This window comes from Balaenoptera borealis (genome assembly GCF_965194805.1).
Source record: "Balaenoptera borealis genome assembly, chromosome: 5".
NCBI lineage: Eukaryota > Metazoa > Chordata > Mammalia > Artiodactyla > Balaenopteridae > Balaenoptera > Balaenoptera borealis.
The window spans coordinates 57956444-57976550 of NC_138862.1; the positions used below are offsets into that span (position 1 = coordinate 57956444).

General features: G+C 39.9%; 1 protein-coding gene across 3 annotated transcripts in view; it reads right to left on the bottom strand.

Moving 5' to 3' along the window:
- Positions 1 to 20107, bottom strand: part of LOC309630031 (uncharacterized protein NECTIN3-AS1-like) — a 56519-nt gene that overhangs the window by 10662 nt on the left and 25750 nt on the right. For 2 of the 3 annotated variants that reach the window (XM_082394794.1, XM_082394795.1), the window contains exon 2: positions 78 to 770. In XM_082394794.1, coding sequence (XP_082250920.1) covers positions 78 to 554 — 477 coding nt within the window. In that variant the 5' untranslated portion in view covers positions 555 to 770. Of the gene's footprint in view, positions 1 to 77; positions 9017 to 20107 lie in introns of those variants that run through there. The other variant, XM_082394796.1, reaches the window with a different exon arrangement.

Below are 20107 nucleotides of genomic sequence, written 5' to 3' on the forward strand. Positions count from 1 at the left end.
GCCATTATACGTTTGGGTATATGCTTGGTGTGTGTGTGGCAAGCCCAGAATTTTTCTACCCCATGCCTCATCCCTACCTCATTGGGAAGGTCAGGATCACTTTCCTTGGCACTGAGTAGGGTCAGCTTTTTATCTACCACCTCATCTTCTTCACTTTGTGGTGGTAACAAAGGCGTTGGAAGAATGCCAGGGCAGTGGGTCTCCACTTTCTTCTTCCTCTTGCTCTTTCTCATTCTCTTTGTCCTTACGACCTTTCTAAGATGTCTATGTTTTTTTGGAAGTGGATCTAGCTTTCTCTTCTGGACTGGAGGCCTGACAGGATCTTGTGAAACATCACCCACATGACTTCCAGATGTCCCCTCCAATGGCTCTGATGATAATTCCAAACTTCTCTTCAGAGGGTCATTCTCCCATGGGTGGAATCTATTCTCTGTTTCTTGAGTATCTGCTGATATGCTCAAGTCATCAGCGACATGGTTTGGGATGCAGACTGGAGATTCCCAACCTCTCTCATCTAGGGTTTTTTTTTGACCCACTGTGCTGACCCCAGCCATCTTTGCAGAAACAAGGAGCTCACAACAAAAGGACCAACAGTCAAATGCTAATGGAAGTAGTTAGTTCCCTGACTCCAATGATTTACCCTCAGCTATCATAGACAAACAGCTGTACTGATCTCAGATTTCCCTTCTGGACTTATCTAAAGGAGTTCAATGGCCTTCAGAAATAGAGTCCTCAGGTTGTTCTTCTTGGCCTGGGAGATCTCAGCTTCCCTAAAAGGAGAGAGAAAGTCACTGAAGTAATTGCTCCATGGATAGTGGAGTTCCTCCCGGTCACACAAAATCCATGATTTAATAAGACTCAGCCAAATCTAGCATAAATTCCTAGGCAGAAACTTGCCAAATTTCCAGAGCAGTATTCTCCATGTATATCAGAATCACCTGGGGTACTTTTTGAAAAAGCAGATTTCTGGGTCATACCCCAGACCTACATTCAGAATCTCTAAAGCTGGGTTCCAGGAATTTACATTTTTTCCTAGTAACTTAAGTGATTTTCCTGCACTCTAAAATTTGAAAACTACTATCTTAGAGGGACACTAAATCCAGTATTCTATGGAGTCAGAGATGACTATTCTTTAAAAACATTCCACTTTCCCCTATAGGTTTTCCCTAATCATCTCAGCCCATAATGATTTCTCTCCTCTAAACACCTTTAATAATAATCACTAAATTTGGAAAGTTATCCTTTATTATTTTCTATTATAATTTAACTTCTGAACATTGTAACTATGTCTCTAACCAGATTATAAGCTTCTCAAGGGCAGGGATTCTCTTAGATTTGTTAGTTTTCTACAGAGGCTTGCCAGGTGCCTAATGAATTGAATAAGTGAATGAAAACATGAATAGGTTTATATCCCAGTGTATAGTGATTGTATTAGATGAGGCTTTTCTGTGGGAAGAGCTACAGAGTAACAGAAAGCTAAGAAGGACATGGGCCCTGGGGAAAAACCTAATCCAATTCCTAAAGGTTACAGATGGGGAAGCTGAGACTCAAGTAAGATAATGACCTGCGTAATGCTGAGCTTGGAGTCTTTTTTCCATAAAGGACCTAATAGTAAATATTTTAGGCTCTGTGGGTTATATGGCCCTGTTACAAATATTCATCTCTGCTATAGCACGAAAGCACTCACAGTCAATACGTAAACAGATAATCATGACTGTGTTCCAATAAAATTTTATTTACAAAAACAGGTGGTAGGCCAGATTAGGCAGCAGGCTGTAGCCTGCCAACCCCTGGCCTAAAGTCATACAACTGGTCAGCAGCATAGCTGGAATTAGAAATCAAGTCACCTAACTCCCAGCAAGTGCTCTTTCCATAAAAGAGTAGATTATAGACAGAGAAAGGCCTTCTTCAATTAAAAGCAGGACTTTAAAGTAGGAAAAGATCAAAATATGTCTGGGTATGTAGTACTTCTAAGATGGTCTCTTATGACCCTTTACACAAACAACTAGTAGCTAAATTCTGAAACTGGGTCACTTTTCAAATGGATCCATCAGCTGGGAAGTGGGGGGAGTACACTGAGTATCTTCTATCACACCTGCCTAGAAAAGCATACTATTTGGTCCCTTTTCGACTGAGGAGAAAATCCTACAGAAAGATAATGGAAAATACTTTCATTATTCATTTCTTGAAATTATCGTGGCCTGATGAACATAGTTCCACAGTCCAGTGATCAAAAGCTTCAAGTAACTACCAGAGAAACATGGAGGCAAAGATAGGAGAGGTTATCTAAGAAGCTAAAACTTCACTTTCTCAACCAAGATGCTTTTTAATAATGAAAATGAGCCTAGTATTAAAGAGTAAGTTGTCCAGAATCTTGAGGTTATTTTTACATTCTGGACTTTCTGAGAACCATGAGCTACACCCAAATTCTGTTCTATTTTTATTTCTACCCCTAATGTGTTCCTCCTTTCATTCCTTTGCCTTCACAAAGTAGATACTCAACCAATATATGCTGACTGATGGATTAATAGATGGATGAGTAAACGTATGAATGAATGAACTAAGTGCTTTTAGAAAGTTCCTTGCTTTGTAGCTGTAAAGAATAAAGCAGTGTTGGTACATTCTGCAAGAGGTCACTCAGTACTTTTTATGTTACCCTTCAGTAAAGCTAACAGTGCCTTCACATAGTAAATGTCAATAAAAGTTTCATGAATGAATTAATGCATCTGGTGTAAGCCACTTAAATTACATGTCAAGTCCAAAGAATACTGCTTATCACAAAAGATGGTATCTAAGGACAGAATTTATTTACTAGTATATTAACATAGGATTCTTTGTAATTAGCTTTAGTTCCACACTGTTAGGAAAGTTTGTAAAATCTTTGAGAGACAAAAATGTTCCATGTAATAAATGAGAGAATGTAGGCTCAAGTTCTAGCTATCTGCTGTATCAGAAGCAACTATGGAGACAGCAACTATAGAAGCAGCAGCCAGAGCAGCCCCTAAAGAGGTGAGGATAGAACTAAAAAAGAGAAGTCAGCTGGGCAAAGTCAAGAGTCCAAAAGTCAACCTGACTTCTCCACTGCCTTGAAATGGCCCTGAGTCAAACCCTCACCATGCCTCAACCATACTTTGACAAGGGTCTACTCCCTCTAATTCACCCTCCACAAATGAGCTAGAATAATTTTTCTAAAATAAATCTGATCATGTCTCTCTCCTATTTAAAGCTCTGCCACTCCCTATTCCCCCAGAAAGATACAGGTCCTCTGTGATGTGACACCACATCACTTGTCCAACTTCAGGTCCACCAGTCACCCTCAGGTATCTTCTGCTACTGTGAAAAGGTAACATTTGCCATTTCCTGAGAGCACTATACTTCTTTAGACACTCTTCATTTTGCCTGCAGTGCCCCTTCCCCTCTTTGCTACCTGGCCTAGTGACAGTATCACCTCTTCTAAGAAGACTTAGCTGACTTCCTCAGGCAGAAAAAACTGATTTGATTCAGGTAACATTCTGTATCTACAAAAATCAACCCACTGGATTGTAATAACCTGTTTAGATATCTGTCTCCTTCACTAGGCTTGGCGCTCCCTGAGGGCAGGAAGTCTTGCTTGTCACTTCATCCCTAGTGTCTCCAAGGTTCTTGGCACCTGGAAGGTGTTCAGTGTTTGTGGACTTCAAAATGCAGGTCTTTACAGGCTGCCTCCCACAGCCTGGGCTCTGCAGTTCAATTCTCCCCTCTCTCTGAACGAACTGAAGTTTGGGGTACAAAACTGAGCAGTGCTGGCCAGGGCTCAGCTGTAAATCCAGCTACCGATCTGGAGCCTGTGATGTCAGTAGCTGGCTTCACTCAGAAAAAAAAAAAAAAAAAGCTACTCAGGGAGTGGTTAGCACTACTCAGCACAACTCTAGACTAGCAGCATTCTCCCACCTACTTCCCCCCCAGAATCACACGGCATGCTACCCAGGGAGGCCCTACAGTTATTCAGATCCCTGGGTCCCTGCAGGCCCATTTCCCTCCCACCCCTACCATACTTTTTCATCTTCCTGGTAGAGTGTCAGCACACCCTGGCCATCCTTACGTCCCCACCCTGCTTCATGCAGGGCCTCCCCCAAATCTCAGTGATCCCTGGACTGCAAGTTTTTACCCAGAATCTGCTATTTCATTCCCATAGGACACATACACAATTTCAGGCCCTGACTCTCCCTTTTGATGCTCCAACCCGAGGAACCTCTCCACAAGAGCTAGATGTGCTCATATGCAGGGACGCTGTTCAACCCCACCCCCAGAGGGCATTTGCCTGACAAGATGCAAAAGAGATTCGTACCACATGAATGTCACTAAATCTCAAGTCCATGATTCCTCTGGATTTCACAAATCAAAAATTATTTGGGTATATAATACACATGAATTCACATGTCACAGTATGAACCCCTTTGTCTCCATAAACCTATTGCACTTCAAAATTCTCTGTGATTGATTTTTCCTCATTTTCACATATTACTTGAAGCAAAGCTGAGAGTATTAAAGCCCTTGGATGAATTTGCTGTCTAAGCAGACTCAAAGCCAACTTAGAAGTTCTAAAACAACAAATTCGTGGCCATTGAACTTCTGGCTGGTCCTGCAGAAGAGATTAGAAAAAAAATCCACTAATCATTATTGACAGTGAAGTGACTATCCCTCTTTAAAAATGGGAAAGAAATAATTGGCATGAGCCAACTTTGCTTCTCAGTGACTTTCCAGAGAATTAAATAACTGAAGCATCAGACAACGATTTTCTTTGAAGATAACCTTTCATATGAAATAAAAGGCTGAAAAGCTAATCTTAAAGGGAAAGAAAATGAATAATCTGTGAGGGCAACTACTCATTCCTGAGTATACAGTTACAAAGGGACTAAAATATGATAGTAAGCATTATAGAATGTAGCATTACAACTTAAGTATATTTTCATTTTCAGGGTAATATTTATTGAGAGCCTACTATGAATCAGACATTGGGAAAGTCACTCTTTGATATGGTTACCAAAAAGCATACACTGATCAACATAAGTCAGTTGTTTTTTAACTTTAGTAGGCATGAAAATTACATGGAGGGCTTTTAAAACAGAATGCTGAGCCCCATCCCTAGTGGTTCTGATTCAGTAGGTCTGGATGAACAAATGAGAACACATACTTCCAACAAGTTCCTAGGTGATGCTGCTGGTCTGGAGACTGCACTTTGAGAACCATTGAATTAAATAATCTCAAGTGTAAAATGAGACACGCTGACTCATAATAAGCTAAAAGAGGGAGGGGTCCTAACCACTTATTATGACTAATGAAGACATAGACTCTGAAAAGATTATTTGCTGGGTTGAATCCTCCAGCCATGCTGCCTTCCCACCCACATTTTGAACTTTTAGAGGGATATGGCCAGAAGGCACTATGCTTGAAATGTGGACACTGGGTTTGCCAACAGGTCTTTTCTGTCCATGAACACCTCTGTCCCCCTACAACTCTGCTTCCAGTTTCAACCTCAGACTAGTTACAAGCTTCAGAATGTGAACGTCAAAGAAGCGAACTATTAAAAAGCTAGGAATGCACATATAAAGTAGTCATGAAAGCTTTATTTTTCTAAGGAAAATAATTGAGTATTATCCTTCTATTAAGTTCTTGCTCTTTTCTAAAATTTCATCATCTCATTTTAAAACTTTACCCCTCTGGGCTGAAAATCAGTGCAGAAAAAGAGATGTGTGACCTTTGATTTAGCCTAGTAAAACAGTAACAAATAACACACTCAGTGGGTGGTTAAATCTGATAATATTTTGTGCTGAATTTTCTGTAGTAATTCAATTAAAAATCCTACGGCCAGCCAACAGAAAGCATACAAGAAAGCACACAAATCACCAAAGTTTTATAGAATTGCATATTTAGTCTTAAAACATATTAAGCTTATATTAATGTAGTATCTTTATTTATTAACCTAAATAATTCAAGTAGAGTTTCTCCCTAATATAATTTAGGATAACCATTTATATTTGTGCTGTTTAAAAACTTCAGCTGGCTCACATCATTATGGTGCTTAAAATTCCAATTGAAGAGGGAGAAATACTAACCAGAAAGAGAGTACATTACAAAAGCTGTATTAATATGACCACCACAATATCACTGTTTCTTAAAGGTTCTGGGGAACTAATTCATGCCGGCTCTTCTAAGTCCTCCTTCAAGTAGCAGGACCCCTGGAAAAGGAACACTGCCATGCAAAGCAAGCTGAAGCCATTCAGGATCACCGAGTCGTTCGGTCACATCTAGTCCTGCCAAGGTTCCTAGCCAAAGAGTCAATGATCCTGGGCTCTCTTCATGCCTTCTCTAATGACAGCCTTGGAGCATTCCAGAAAACTTCAGCACTTCATTTTTTTAACTATAAATTGCACATAACTCTTCCAAATTCTTAGTCTATAATTTCTCATAAAACTCTCTGAGATCCTCTGGTGAAGATAAATAGCAAAGAATTATTGGACTTTAAATTGTTATCCTTCAATGTTATATGCACTGGATCATAATTCTATGGCTTTGGTTCCCCCATAAAACTAAACCACGAAGCCATTCTTTTCATTTCAAGCTTAGCAGCACACAGGCCCATGGGTGAAGCAATATAAACACTCCTGAGTAATTTCTCAAAACCAAATCTCTTCTGCAGAAACAGACTTGCAACTCAATGGTGTAAAATCCTGCTGTGAAGTTTGTAGTTCTCAGGCCACCCAAGTAGAATGGTGAGAATGATGTTCATGTGTTAAGGTGGGACAGGCCTGGGAACTGTCTGGAATTACAGAACTTAGGTGCAGTCAGTCCCAGCTCCACCACTCTGTTGCCCTAGATAAGTTACCAAGTTAGGTGATTGTTTTGGGGGAGAAAGGTGAGACCTCAGGTTTACAGAATTCTTTTTTGACCTCAGCAATTTAATCAAAATTGCTGGTTCATGACACACTCTCATCATTGCTCCACACATGGCTTTTGTTTTACTTATTGTCTTAAGTGTTCAGTTTCAACATATATACTCTTAGGTATATACCTAAGAAAAGGCTATGCAAAACGTGCACTAGAAATATGCATATAAATGTTCACAGAGGAACTACTTACAATACAAAAAGCTTGAAAAAATCTAAACGTCCATTGTTAGGATAATGTGGTAGAGTCTCACAATGGAATAGTAAACAATAATCAGGTAAAGAAGCTACAGCTACCTACGACAATATGGAGTCATCTGATGTTTCTGTTTTGCCATCTTAAATGGAGACAACAATAACACAACTTTTTCTGAGGATTAAGCAGATATTGTATGTAAAAATCCTCAGAAAATTATAACTAGTAAACGTTAGTTATTTTCCTCCCACATTCTCTATTACTTCCCCGGTTATACAAAAATAACCTGGAGACATCTTAGTGAAGAACAGGAAAGCAGAGGATAATCCAGAGGATACAAATTTGGACCTCACTGCAGGGAAGCATATCTCTAATCCAGCAATCATTTTGTGCGTGGACTCAGGTAAATTAATTAACCTCTCTAAACCTGTTTTCTCTCATGTGAAGTGGAAACAAAATTAGTACCAAATTAAGGGGGCTTTAATGAGGTAATTCAAGTGTCCATCATACTGCCTGATACAACATAAGTATTCACATAATTGATAACTATTATATTAACAGGGATCCCTTTTTACATTTGTCAGGTGAATGGAGTTGCTTTGCCCTGCCCTTTCTCACCGTTCACTCTCTCAAGGCGTGTGCACAGGCGCACACACACACAGCCACACTCGTGCACAAATAGATTTTCTTTGTTTTTGCCTATTCGATGACTCTTCACATTTAGTTTAGGATTGAGGGCAATAGATAAGCATAATAATTAGGCCCAGGGTTCCTCCCATGGACAACAGGACAGAAATAGGCACAATTTCAATAGATCATATCACACTTAAATATAAAGTTATTCTCGGAAGAATTTTGCTCGGAATGTCCATTAAAAGCAAGGTTCATTTGCATTTTATTATTTAAAAGACCTGCAAACAGGTAAAGGCAACCATTTTCACAATCCACATAGAATAATAAAAAAGTGTGGAAATAATTCTTTAAGTGTAACACAACCTAATTGGAGTAAAAATGATTAAACTACAGTATTTGAAACATAAACATTTTAAAGGACATATTTTACATTTGTTGAATTTGTTAAGCTCGGCCTGGGCAGGTCATAGTGGAAGAATCTGGGACCTAAAACTAAACCTGCCACCAGGGAGGATGGCCCAGCTGCAGGTGCTGGTAGGATGTCCAGTCTGGCAGACAGAACAAAGTAGCTGAAGAATATGGCAATACATAAGAGTTGATAATGCAGCCAGGAAACTGGAATCAGGAGACAAACATAAAACAGTGGAAGTTCACTCAATGCAAAATTACAGCATGGTGCCGAGAGATCCAGAAGTGAAAAATGCCCCAGGATTCAGGCAGGCAGCATCGTACTGCCTAATCTGTGACAGTGGAGCCTCAGTCAGCCTATGGTGCAGAGGCTGGACCCTGGTGGCTGAGAAAGGGGAGGAATGGCAAGGGTAAGGTTGAGTCTTATGTGTCCTTAGAGGACTTGGGCACACCTGGCAAATTCCTAAGACAGGAACTCAGTCCTTGGTAATGAGACAAAAATCCGGGCACAAGAACTAAAGTACAAGGTAGATACTGAATCCGAGGAACAAAAGACATATACGATTTTAGAAATATGGCAGAAGCCAAAGGCAGACTAGAAGCCAAGCTAACTTGATGCTGCGGAACAAAAGTGTTGGGTTAGCGTTCCTTGAATGCTTCCTCGCCCAGGTCAAGTCTGGCCACAGCGATCTTAGAAGGCTCAGTCATGGTGAGAGGAGGGCGGCAGAAACTGGAGAATAGGAAGGACCTGACAACAACCAGATCGGGAAAACCAGGCCCTCAGTTCGGAGATTACAATCAATATAATTACCCTGAAACTTTCTAAACAACAAGTAACAGCACTTTAAACCAAATCCCACAAACACACATAATAATATTTAATTATACAAGGACATGTCCTTGTATAATGTGTTTGTGTTGGTTAAACAACAACCACAAAACAAAAATTAGGAAAGTCCACGTGAGTTTGTCTTAAAGAACTTGACCTAGAGTAAAATGATAGGCTTTTAAAATTTGGTACAGCTGCCCTGCCCACAGAAAATGAAAAAGCATCTCTTTTCCTATTTTCCCTCCTTTTCTTTAGTATGTGAATTTAACCTATAAGAATGAATTACCTTTTGAATCTCTTCTCATCTCTGAGACACAAAGGCTTTTTTGTCCTTGTCCTCCTTCTAAAGAACAGGAAAGAGATTTTTCCGGTCTTGGCCATTCTTTTGAGAGAAACAGATTCTAACAAGGCCCTAAAGCATTAAACTCTGATAATAAAAATGCAATATAAAAGTTATTTATGTATTTAGCACACCACTATGATCTGTTGCCTGCCACAAAGTGACAAACACACACAAATGTCTGTCACACCCATGGCCCAATTCGTTTAGAAGAAGAATCACCACAAAGCCATCCTTGGAAGTCAGGAATCTCCTCTTTTAGATGTGAACGTTTGTGAAATGGAGAAAGAGTATCCCTTACAAGTGCCATGACCACCGGCAGCCTGGACCTCTAGACTATGCAGATGCAACCAATCAACAACTGGCAAATGTCTCCATAGTTGATGTCAGCATGTCCTAATGAGCGAGGGATCTTTATCTAAATAGGTGTTCATGAACAACTGCTCCTGGAATGCTCCAAAGCCTGATAATTAACAGCTGTGTGCTGCAATTAATTTTTATTTATGCCTTAGATATTCGGGCAAGATATTATTTCTTGGTTATGACAGATTCATACTTCATGCCGAGTCTCAAAGCAGCAATAAGAAAACAACACCAATTTTGTTTTTGTTTTGATTTTCTTCTTAATTCAACTGCTCTGCCATTTTTATCTCAAAACACCATGTTGCCTTGTATTCAGCAAGCAAATTCCAGAGTCCATGCAAAGGACCATGGGGAAAAGGCTGGCAAAGGCATCCAAGGCTTTCCCCAGGCATTCACAAACCCTTAGAGGGTGCCAGAAGGGACCATCTAAATTCAGGCAATGACACTGAGGTCTCAGCAGTCTTAATTCACCTCTGTGGCCCCTGAGGGCATGTTACTTCATTCAGCTATTGTTAATTGAATGTCCACTATGCACACGGTACTGTTCAAAGGTTTGCAAAATGAAGACGCCGGATAGTATTTTTCCAGGTCCTTTCCAGTTTTATGATTTCGCAAGTTAGTAAATCCAGAAAACACACAGACCAGGACCCCAAGGAGTTTACAATTCTGAATGTGAAATCAGATCACACTAACAAAAAAACCATAATACAAGGCAGGATCAAGGAGCACCAAATACAAGAGGCAAGCGTCAGAAGACTGTAGAGGAGGGAGTGCTGTGAATGGCAGGCTGTCCTCAATGGCAAACTCCAGCATGCATCAGTGTTTATTAAAACACACCAGTGGACCCCACTACCAGAGTTGCTAATTCGTAGGACTGAGATGGGGCCACCAGATTTACATTTCTCACAACTTTCCACGTAATGCTGATGTGGCTGATTCAAGAGCCACGTCTTGAGACCCAATGCTCCATGGGTTTACTGCACCAAAGTTTACTGCGCAGGAGAAAAACATGGTGGAAGCAGTGTTTTTGTTAAGTTAATCTAGAAAGAGTGGGTAGGATCAACTAGAAGGAGGTTGACAGATTTACAGCAGGCCCCAGGAAGGGCAACGGTACAGACCAGAGGACTTGGATTTCAAAGAACTGACCTGACTAGCACAGAATTGACTGGACTAGCAAATTGGCTATTTGGTAACTTTAGCTCAAAAGGATTCCTGATGCACAGGATGGAAACTTGAAGAGGTTAATTTAGCAATGCTGTGTCCAAATCTCTCTAGGGATAAATAATCCCTTGGAAACCACATCTAGCCTTAATATGGAGCTGTCCAGATTGTCCAGATATGAGAGGTTCAGCGGCCCCAATTCATTATTTCTCTCAAGGTTCTCACTTAAAATTCCCACCACAAGTCACCACTTAGGTCAAAGTGCTGACTCCCTAAACCCTGTTTAAGTCAATGTGTATTATCGTGCAACTCAATTAGAAACTCTTGCTCCTCTGTTGCCACCAAGGGACAAAAGTGGTTTTTCTCTTGAAACCCTAGCTTTGGGAAGGCACATCTCCCTCATGCTATCTTTCTTAGTGACTTAGTGAGTCATTTGGATCCTCACACATTCCAGCCCATAATTTAAGATGTAAAAATCGCTGCAGCTTTACTACATGGAGAGGAATTTTGGAACACAAGTTATATGCATGTCAGCAAACTGCAGGTACGTGGTGGTTACTGAGTTGTCTTCTCTAGCTTGCCTTCGAAGGATCTTCCCTGCTTTATTGTTTCAGGTCAGGCAGCCAAGGCCTCTGAGCACCCACCCCATACCATTCACCTCTTTTCTCAGTCTCTCCAGGCCAAATGTCCCAAGAGCTTTAGTTACTTGATTCCCATTTGCCCTTCCCCACACCCCAAACCCAAAGGTCATGCCTAACAGAGTTTAAGCCCAATAACAAAGGAGTTTATCTGAAGTCACACTGAGCCTCTTGTTCCCAAGGTCTGGCCCCTCCTTGCTTTGCTCACCTGTTCTGGTAATTCAGTATATGCCAAAGTCCCTGTCTCTATTTCTGGCGGAAATGGGGCCTACTGACTCTGATATTTGTCACTTTGTCAGCCCAGGCCCTGTCCCAACCCTTTCTCAAACATTTCAGAGTGAATTTACAGCTATCTGTAATCCACCCCATCCCTTTCCCAAAAAAAAAAAAAAAAAAAGCAATAAGCCAAAGAGCAAACACAAAGCTTCCACAGTTCAGTAACAATGTGGAGGAGATTCCAGCCGGATTCCCTAGCCCCCCTCTACCAACTCCTCCCCAATTTGTCCATATTCTGACAGAGTCCAGTCAGTCCCCTTTTGCCCAGGTCTCTTAGGGTTTCTCTGTCCTTTATTCAGGCATCCTTCCCTAGGGAGAAGGGAAAGGAGCTCTATTCTGTATCCTGGTCAGCTGGCTTAAGGGCTTGTTTCTACCCTGTTCTATTGGTACTTACGAAATGTCAGGCCTTAAGCCAGATGCTGAGGATCCAGAGATGAATTAAGAACCGACAGACAAACATCATTCCTACTTTCATAGAGCTTTCAGTCTAGTGGTCAGGTACCACTGCCCTGACTTCCTAAATTTAGATAAAAGACCAGAAATTAATGTGGAAGTGAGAATCTTAATACTATTTGGAAGTAAGCCAGATTTTAAAAAATAATCAATGTGTATCTCAATGTATAAGAAGTCTGCTTGAAAATTACTTTAAAAAAGAAAAAGAATTTACACCTGTTGCAATCTGTTTGATGGCACAAACAGAAAAGTATTTCTAAAGATTTTGTCACAGTGTAATGCAATCTCCCTTGATTGTTGCCCCAGGTGCCTTTCCCTCACTGAAATCTATCATTAAAAGAGGCTCCTACATGTCAGATGAAGTGAAATGGGAAGAAGAATAAAAGAAGGTCCTTTTCCCACCTTCCGGAGTTGGTGCTAGTAAAAAATGTATTCATGAAACTTTGTTTCTAATACAAACATCAACTTTTCACCAGCAGCATAGTTAAAGAACTTTGCTTTCTTTCATTTTCTTGCTAACATGTTTCTGATTACAAAAGTAATACATGCATATTGTAGAAAATTCAGAAAATACAGAGAAGTATAAAGAGAAGAAAACACCTGTAATCTCACTGACTAGAACTAATCGCTTTTATATTTTGGTTTATTTCCATCCAGTGTTCTTCATTTTTCTATTTACTGTCACCATTAGACAAAAGAACATGTCCTTGTATAATTAAATATTATTTGAAAACATCAGCAAGGCTAATCTTTATATTTATAATGAGGTTATTTCTCCCATGAATCTAAGCCCCAATCTTTTGTGACAGAGAGAGACCTACTTCTCATTTACTCTAAACTTTATCTTAAGATCACACCAGAAGAAAAGGAAGAAAAGAAGAGGAAAGTACTGACAAAAAAATCTCTGAAATGAATTGAGGAATAAAACACTCCTGCAGCCGCACTTTCCTCCCTGAAAAGAATTCCAATAAACTCAAGAGAGGTGAGGGTGGTGTCCAATTCTCTCTTCAGACCTAACAGGTAAGTCGCTAAGATTTTGTAGTAGTCCAGTCTCCTGGCTATTGACCCTCATCCTGGAAGCATGAAAGGTTTTTTGTTTTTTTTTAAAGTTCAAAATTCTAGTTTGCAAACTCAAGGTAACCTGGCTTGGCAAAAATCTATGTTAAAAAAAAATCAGGGATTTTTATTAAATTGACATGAGCTTGATATGAGCCAGTGTGATATGTTTTTCCATAAAAGCAAGAGAAAAAAAACTTTAAAAACCTAATAAATTTTATTTTATATGGAATTTGCAGGTAACAAGCCATTTTCTTTTTTTTTATTTTAAAATATATCTTAACATTTAAATAACTATTATTTTTAACATAGCTCCATAGCTATGTTGATTTGGTCATAAAAGTAGCACATAATTATTCAGACTGCTTTCTTTTATATTTTATCCTCTGAACAATCCTAGGAGGTGAATGGGTAGACAGAGGAAGATCGCTATCCCAGTTTCAGAGATCAGTCATCCAGCATCTGGATATGCTAGATGACTCATATAAGGTCATGCAGGAAGTCAAAGAACTGGCAAACTGGCATTAGAAACCTTTCTTTTAACTTAAGTGCATCATTCTTTTCAGATAATCTATTTTGAGCATTTTTTATAGAAATATGTTTTGTCTATATTCTGTCCTACTCAGAAATTTATAGCATTCTATCCAATCTGTCACAAGATACATTTGAAGAGGAAAATTGGTGGTCTCAAGTTGGATCCAGAGGAGGGTGACTAAGATTGTGAGAACTATAGAAACCATGTTCTATGACCAATAATGGAGGAAGGAACTTGGTATATTTAGCTTGGAAAGAGAAGATCAAGAGGAGATAAGAGAGCTCTTCTAATGTTTAAAAAGTCTGTCAAATGGACGAGTAAGGAGACTTGTTCCATGTTGCTCCAAATAGCAGGCAAGAACAACAGACAGAACTTCAAAAGAAACAGATTCCAACACAATAAGAGATTTGTCTTTTGAACCAATGGAACTGTTCAACTGTGGAGAAAACTGCTCTCTCTATAAGATGGTGAACTCCTCTTTACTGGAGGTGTCGAAAAAAATTGCCAGACATGCTGTGATGACTTGTTTGGTTCTGTATCTTCAGTCTACTTTTCCTTTGTTTTTCTTGGCTCACCAATACAACATATAGTGCACAGAGTATGACGGAAAAGAAACTACTATAAGCCAGGTGCCTCCAAACTGTGTTTCCCAGATGACAAGAATCTCCTTGGGGGGTGGTGCTGGTGGCCCCCAATGAATCAGCAGGTGCAGAAGCCTCAGAGGATGAGCCTGGGAAACTTTTGGTTTTAACAAGTGCCCCCAGGTGATTTTTATCATCATGGAAGTTTGAGAAACACTTTCAAAGTATCATTTTATCCATTTGACTCTCATAACAATCCTGGAGGGCAGAAGAGAAACTAAGGTTCAGAGACAGTTAGCAATGTGCCCAAAATCACATGGCTCTGAAGTGGTAGAGCTCTCAGGGGATTGCACACTTGGGGAGTTTGATCTGGACCCTGAGATCTTTCTTACCCTCCATGAGAGTCTGAAAGAAAGACATGAAGCAAGGAAATGGGTACCTTGAAGGGGGGGGTCTTAATAGATGTGCATTTTGGATTTTTTAAAACTAAGTCATCTGAGCCTGCGCGTTTGGAGCCTGTGCTCCGCAGCAAGAGAGGCCGCGATAGTGAGAGGCCCGCGCACCGCGATGAAGAGTGGCCCCCGCTTGCCACAGCTGGAGAAAGCCCTCGCACAGAAACGAAGACCCGACACAGCCAAAAAAAAAAAAAAAGGTTGTTTTAAAAAAAAAAAAAACCAAGTCATGAGTCCTTGGTGTGCATGGTAAAATCAGGAGGCACATAATTGGTAGTGTTCTGATTTAGGCAAGGACTACATTGAACTTCACGTTTTTGTCTTTCATGAATAACTGTGAAAAGTGTGTACAAACCAAATAAATAATTTCAACATGATTACAAAGAGAACAACATTTTAATGTACTTAGCAGAAGCAATTTACATGCATACAATTAATGTGGTAATTTCAGTGATCTTTAGCTATTCATTAAAACAGGCCTGGCAGGTCTTGCACTTGGCAACACTTTGTTAGCCATTTCCTGCCATTATTTTATGTACTCAGAAGTAATCAGCCATCTATAATTTAAGACTTTTCACTAATGAAATAGCCCTTTCTCTAATTATGTCCAAATTAGAGAGGTTGGTATGTGGATAAATATGTTTGTATTTGGTACATGTATTCAGAGATTGTGATTTCTCTGTATGTGGCAACAAAAACCAATATGTGATCTACAGTCTTTATACACAGTAGAGGGAAATGTTAGAATGCATAAGAAAGACCTTTTGACTTAAAGTCTGAGCAGCAGAGGAGAAGTATTCTCTTTGAGATGGGCTTTATGTTCAGCCTTGTAAACCTAGCAAAGCCTGGATTTGTTGACCTTCAGGGAATAATACAAGGATCATCTGTTTTTTCAGTCCTTTGCCCGAGAGATGAAATGGAATGACGGTTCAGAGAGAAAAGGAGTTAAAGGTTGTGTTTGCAGGAATGTGTTTGCTGACATTGATCAATGGGTTAATTTTGTGATTGTAGGTTTACTCACAAAGAGGGTTCAAAAAACAGATCAATAATAAAGCAATGGTGAAAATGCCAAAGAAAAGGTGATTAATGAAAAATATGGTGGAGGTGCAATCTGCCATGTGGTATGAACACTCCTTCATTCAGCACCCTATAAATAAATATGCATCAGATGGAAAGAGAACATTCCCTTGGAATGTCGTTAGCACCAGGCAGAATCTCATCAGAGCCCATGCTTCAAAGAGTAGTTCCGCATGTCCATAGAAGCAAGTTTAAATTATCTTGTGTAAAGTCTCTGTAAGCAGTTCCACTCTTGCATTATGCATGATTCTAATGTTCTAATAGTGATTTCCAATTTTATTTCCTGTGTTACATTTTAACGATGCTATTTAGGTTAGCATTTTCCTTTGGCCACATAATATCTTGTTACATTTCCTCATATAGCATTTAATTATGGTAGCAGTACTGTAACCTAGTAAGGCATGGACAAGGATTTAGTGTAGCCTTTAAAGAATTTGTTGCTTTTAAAGGCAGTGCTTTGTTCCATCATTTTCATTGTGCTAATTTAATATGTAATGATGAGTGTTAGGCAGGATCCCAGCACCTTACACCAGGGAACTGATAATAAGTAGTAACGAGCTGTGCTAAAAGTGGATACCAAAGTCTAAGACCACCAAACATGACAGGAGGTTGTATGCCTTTCCTAGAGTGAGAACACTCAAGTTCTTAAATGTGAAACTCCAGGAATGGTCAACCCTATGAACCCTACGTAAACTTGTGAAGAAGCCAAAAACTTCACTCTTCCCCTTCTTGTATCTCCCTCTTCATCCTCTTTTTGCAGAAGCCCAGGCTTTTCTCCCTGCTGACCTTTGCCCTTAAAAAATGATCTGAAACCAGTCTTCAGCACCTAGATGATATCATGCCAGGGAATATCCTCTCCACATTTCATGTATCTAAGTCTAATTTATTATTTTGCAATGCCAGTCCCCTATTTATATTATTTCATCAGTTCGTAGATAAGTCACGGATGGTATATGAGTAGCAAATGTGAAACCAGTTTTCTTTCCAGATGTCGTTTTTTAATGGTCCAGAGAGGCTAAATCTATACTGCATGAAGGGTAAAATTAAATGATTTCAATTAATCTGTTAATTTGATCCATATATCACAGCATTGAGAAATGCGATGATTCTTCTTAAACTTTCACTGGGCAGTTTAAGCATCTTCACTGATAACCAAATGACTACCAAGTACTATCCTCTCCATGAACTGTGATAGATACATATAAGATTATGTTCATGTGTAATATGTGTTATGTATGTAATATACTGTATAAAAAGCAACTCATATGCCAGGTGCTTTACACACATTATCTCATTCAAGAACTCTGCATATACATGTGTCCTGGACAAAGGAGTCCAGATGAGCAGACAGAACTCAGCGCTGAAATCCAGGCCAGGTTCTCCTTGCCAAATTTAGGAAGACACATGGACAATGTTACCCAGCCCCCGACACCCCGCAGTGGGGCACCTTTTTCTAATGCACATAAAGGCACTGTGTGTGCTAGAGTTTGCCGGATCTCATTTCATACTCAGAATAACTCCATTAAGAATGTGCTTATAGGTGAACACAAGAGTTAGAGGGGTTAAGCAACTGGTTTCAAGCCCCACAACTACTAAGACACATCAGAACTTGAAATGAGACCTTTAAATGCCTGCCTTTAAATACCATGCTTCTTTCCAAAAAAGGGAAAGTGGGGGGAAACGCACACATTTCCTTTATCATTGACTGCTTAGCTCAATTGTTTGGAGCATGGTCCTTATGAAACTACAAAGGTTTAGTGAAAGGCGGTGAACTATACTTTGTTCTAAGTCACGGCAGCACGCTACGCTTAGAATGCAAAGCAAGGACAGGAGGGCGTTGGATAGCATAGTTCAGGGGTTCTCAAGCTTTAGTGGGCTTCAGAAGCACCTCGGAGGGCTTGCTGAACACAGATCGCCGGGCCCCCTCCCACAGAGTTTCTGATTCAGTAGGTCTGGGATTGACCTGAGAATCTGAACTTTTTACAAGTTTCCAGGTGATGCTAATGCTGCTCATCTAGGGACCGTACTTGTATAGTTACTTGTACAGGATCCATTCATTCAAAAATCTAAAACTGTAACTAAAGAAAAAAGCCACTAGTCTGCAAGTCAGGAGTATTATCTAAGAACATAAAAAGAGCACAGGTCTTGGGTCTCATTTTTCTCTCTGTTCAAATGAAACTGCTTGTAGGATTATAATGGTATCTCTAGCTTCCTACTTACAGCCAAATAGTATTAAAGATTGAAATAACAATAAAAGATAACAGGGTACCAAACTGACTAGTTTGGGTGCTTAATATTATTAACTTTGGGAGAAATGGTACTGGTAGAAATGTTAGAAAATGAATAAAGAATTGGAAGCTTGCCCTACGAATTGCATATTCATTTTTGTCCCTTTACTCATTTTTCATATGTGGGCAATCACAGTTAATCACAAAGCATTTCTCTCAGGATCATTCCTAAAGTGTGAAATAAATATTCCAATAAAATGTTTAGTAGAGTGTATCCAGTTTCCAATTAAAGAAACATGCTTGTATGGTGTCATGAATTCCTTCCACAAAACATTTCCTTTGTGCAGAAACACTTTATGATAGATCTGAAAATAACCCTATTTTGTCAGGATAACTTAAAGCAGAGTGTCTGGTGAATCCCCCTATTGCCACCTCCCCTGCCACACATCCTAAGAAATAGCCTATGCAAAATAACTTGCTCTTGTCTGTACATGTAGTCAGCCAGTGAGAAAGGCACTATCAGTCATCTTAATAATCTATACATATCACTCCATAATCAGTATGGCTCATGTACCACCTGAGTGATCACGTAAACCAATTCTGTCAACACATACTGAATGGTTACCTAGGGCCACCATCCACTTGTCCACAAGAGATCCAAAATAGCCTTGTCCTTACTTTCTTTTTTTCTTTTTTTTTTCTTACCCTACTTCCTTTTGTCCCTTCCATATTTTTAATCTTCTTTTAAAGAATCTCAATTGTCCTACTCCACTAGTAACATGAAACAAAACAAAAACAAAAACAAAAACACAATGAGGCCATCCATTTTCTGAATGGTGGAACAGTAGATCCACAGCATTTAATTAGAGGTCATTTAAGAGTTTTCTTAAGTCTTCAGGACCAAACCCCTTAAGGGAAATAGTGATGCAATTGTTTGATGTCTTTCACTCAGCTGGTTGGTTTATCTTTGGAGCTCTTAGTTACATCTGGGAAAAAAAATTCAGATGGGTGGGCTAGTCTTGATTCCCATGTAAGCAGCATTGCCCTGACAGTTTGATCACAGTTCTGAAAATCAAGTTTTTCTGGCTCTGAGTTGCTAACAAGTCTGTCTCTGGCTTTAAGGACAGCCTTGCTTGGAGAGCTGTTTTCTTTGATGAGAATGTCAAACTAACAGTGATAATACTATAACAACAGGCTTTTTCTCCCTTTATTAAAGCCACGGGTAGAAGGTGGTTATCTGGTTTTCATATGAACTATGACAAATGAGAATTTCCTAAGGCTTTTTTAAAGGGACAAACTACTGAGAAATTTTTAATTAAAAAAATATTATAGGGACTTCCCTGGTGGTCCAGTGGTTAAGAATCTGCCTTCCGATACAGGGGGTGCGGGCTCCATCCCTGGTCAGGGAGCTACAATCACACGTGCCTTGTGGCCAAAAGACCAAAACATAAAACAGAAGCAATACTTTAACAAATTCAATAAAGACTTGAAAAATGGCCCACATCGGGCTTCCCTGGTGGCGCAGTGATTGAGAATCTGCCTGCCAATGCAGGGGACACGGGTTCGAGCCCTGGTCTGGGAGGATCCCACATGCCACGGAGCGACTGGGCCCGTGAGCCACAACTGCTGAGCCTGCGCGTCTGGAGCCTGTGCTCCGCAGCAGGGGAGGCCGCGACAGTGAGAGGCCCGCGCATCGCGATGAGGAGTGGCCCCCGCTTGCCGCAACTGGAGAAAGCCCTCGCGCAGAAACGAAGACCCAACACAGACAAAAATAAATAAATAAAAATAAATAATTAAAAAAAAAAATGGTCCACATCAAAAAAATCTTTAAAAGAATTATAATTATGGTCAACTGATATGGACCTAAAATTCAATATATCATACAAGAAAGCCTCCTTATAAGGCTAGGACATCTTCTTGTATATGACAGACCAAAGCTAGAATGGTAATTGACT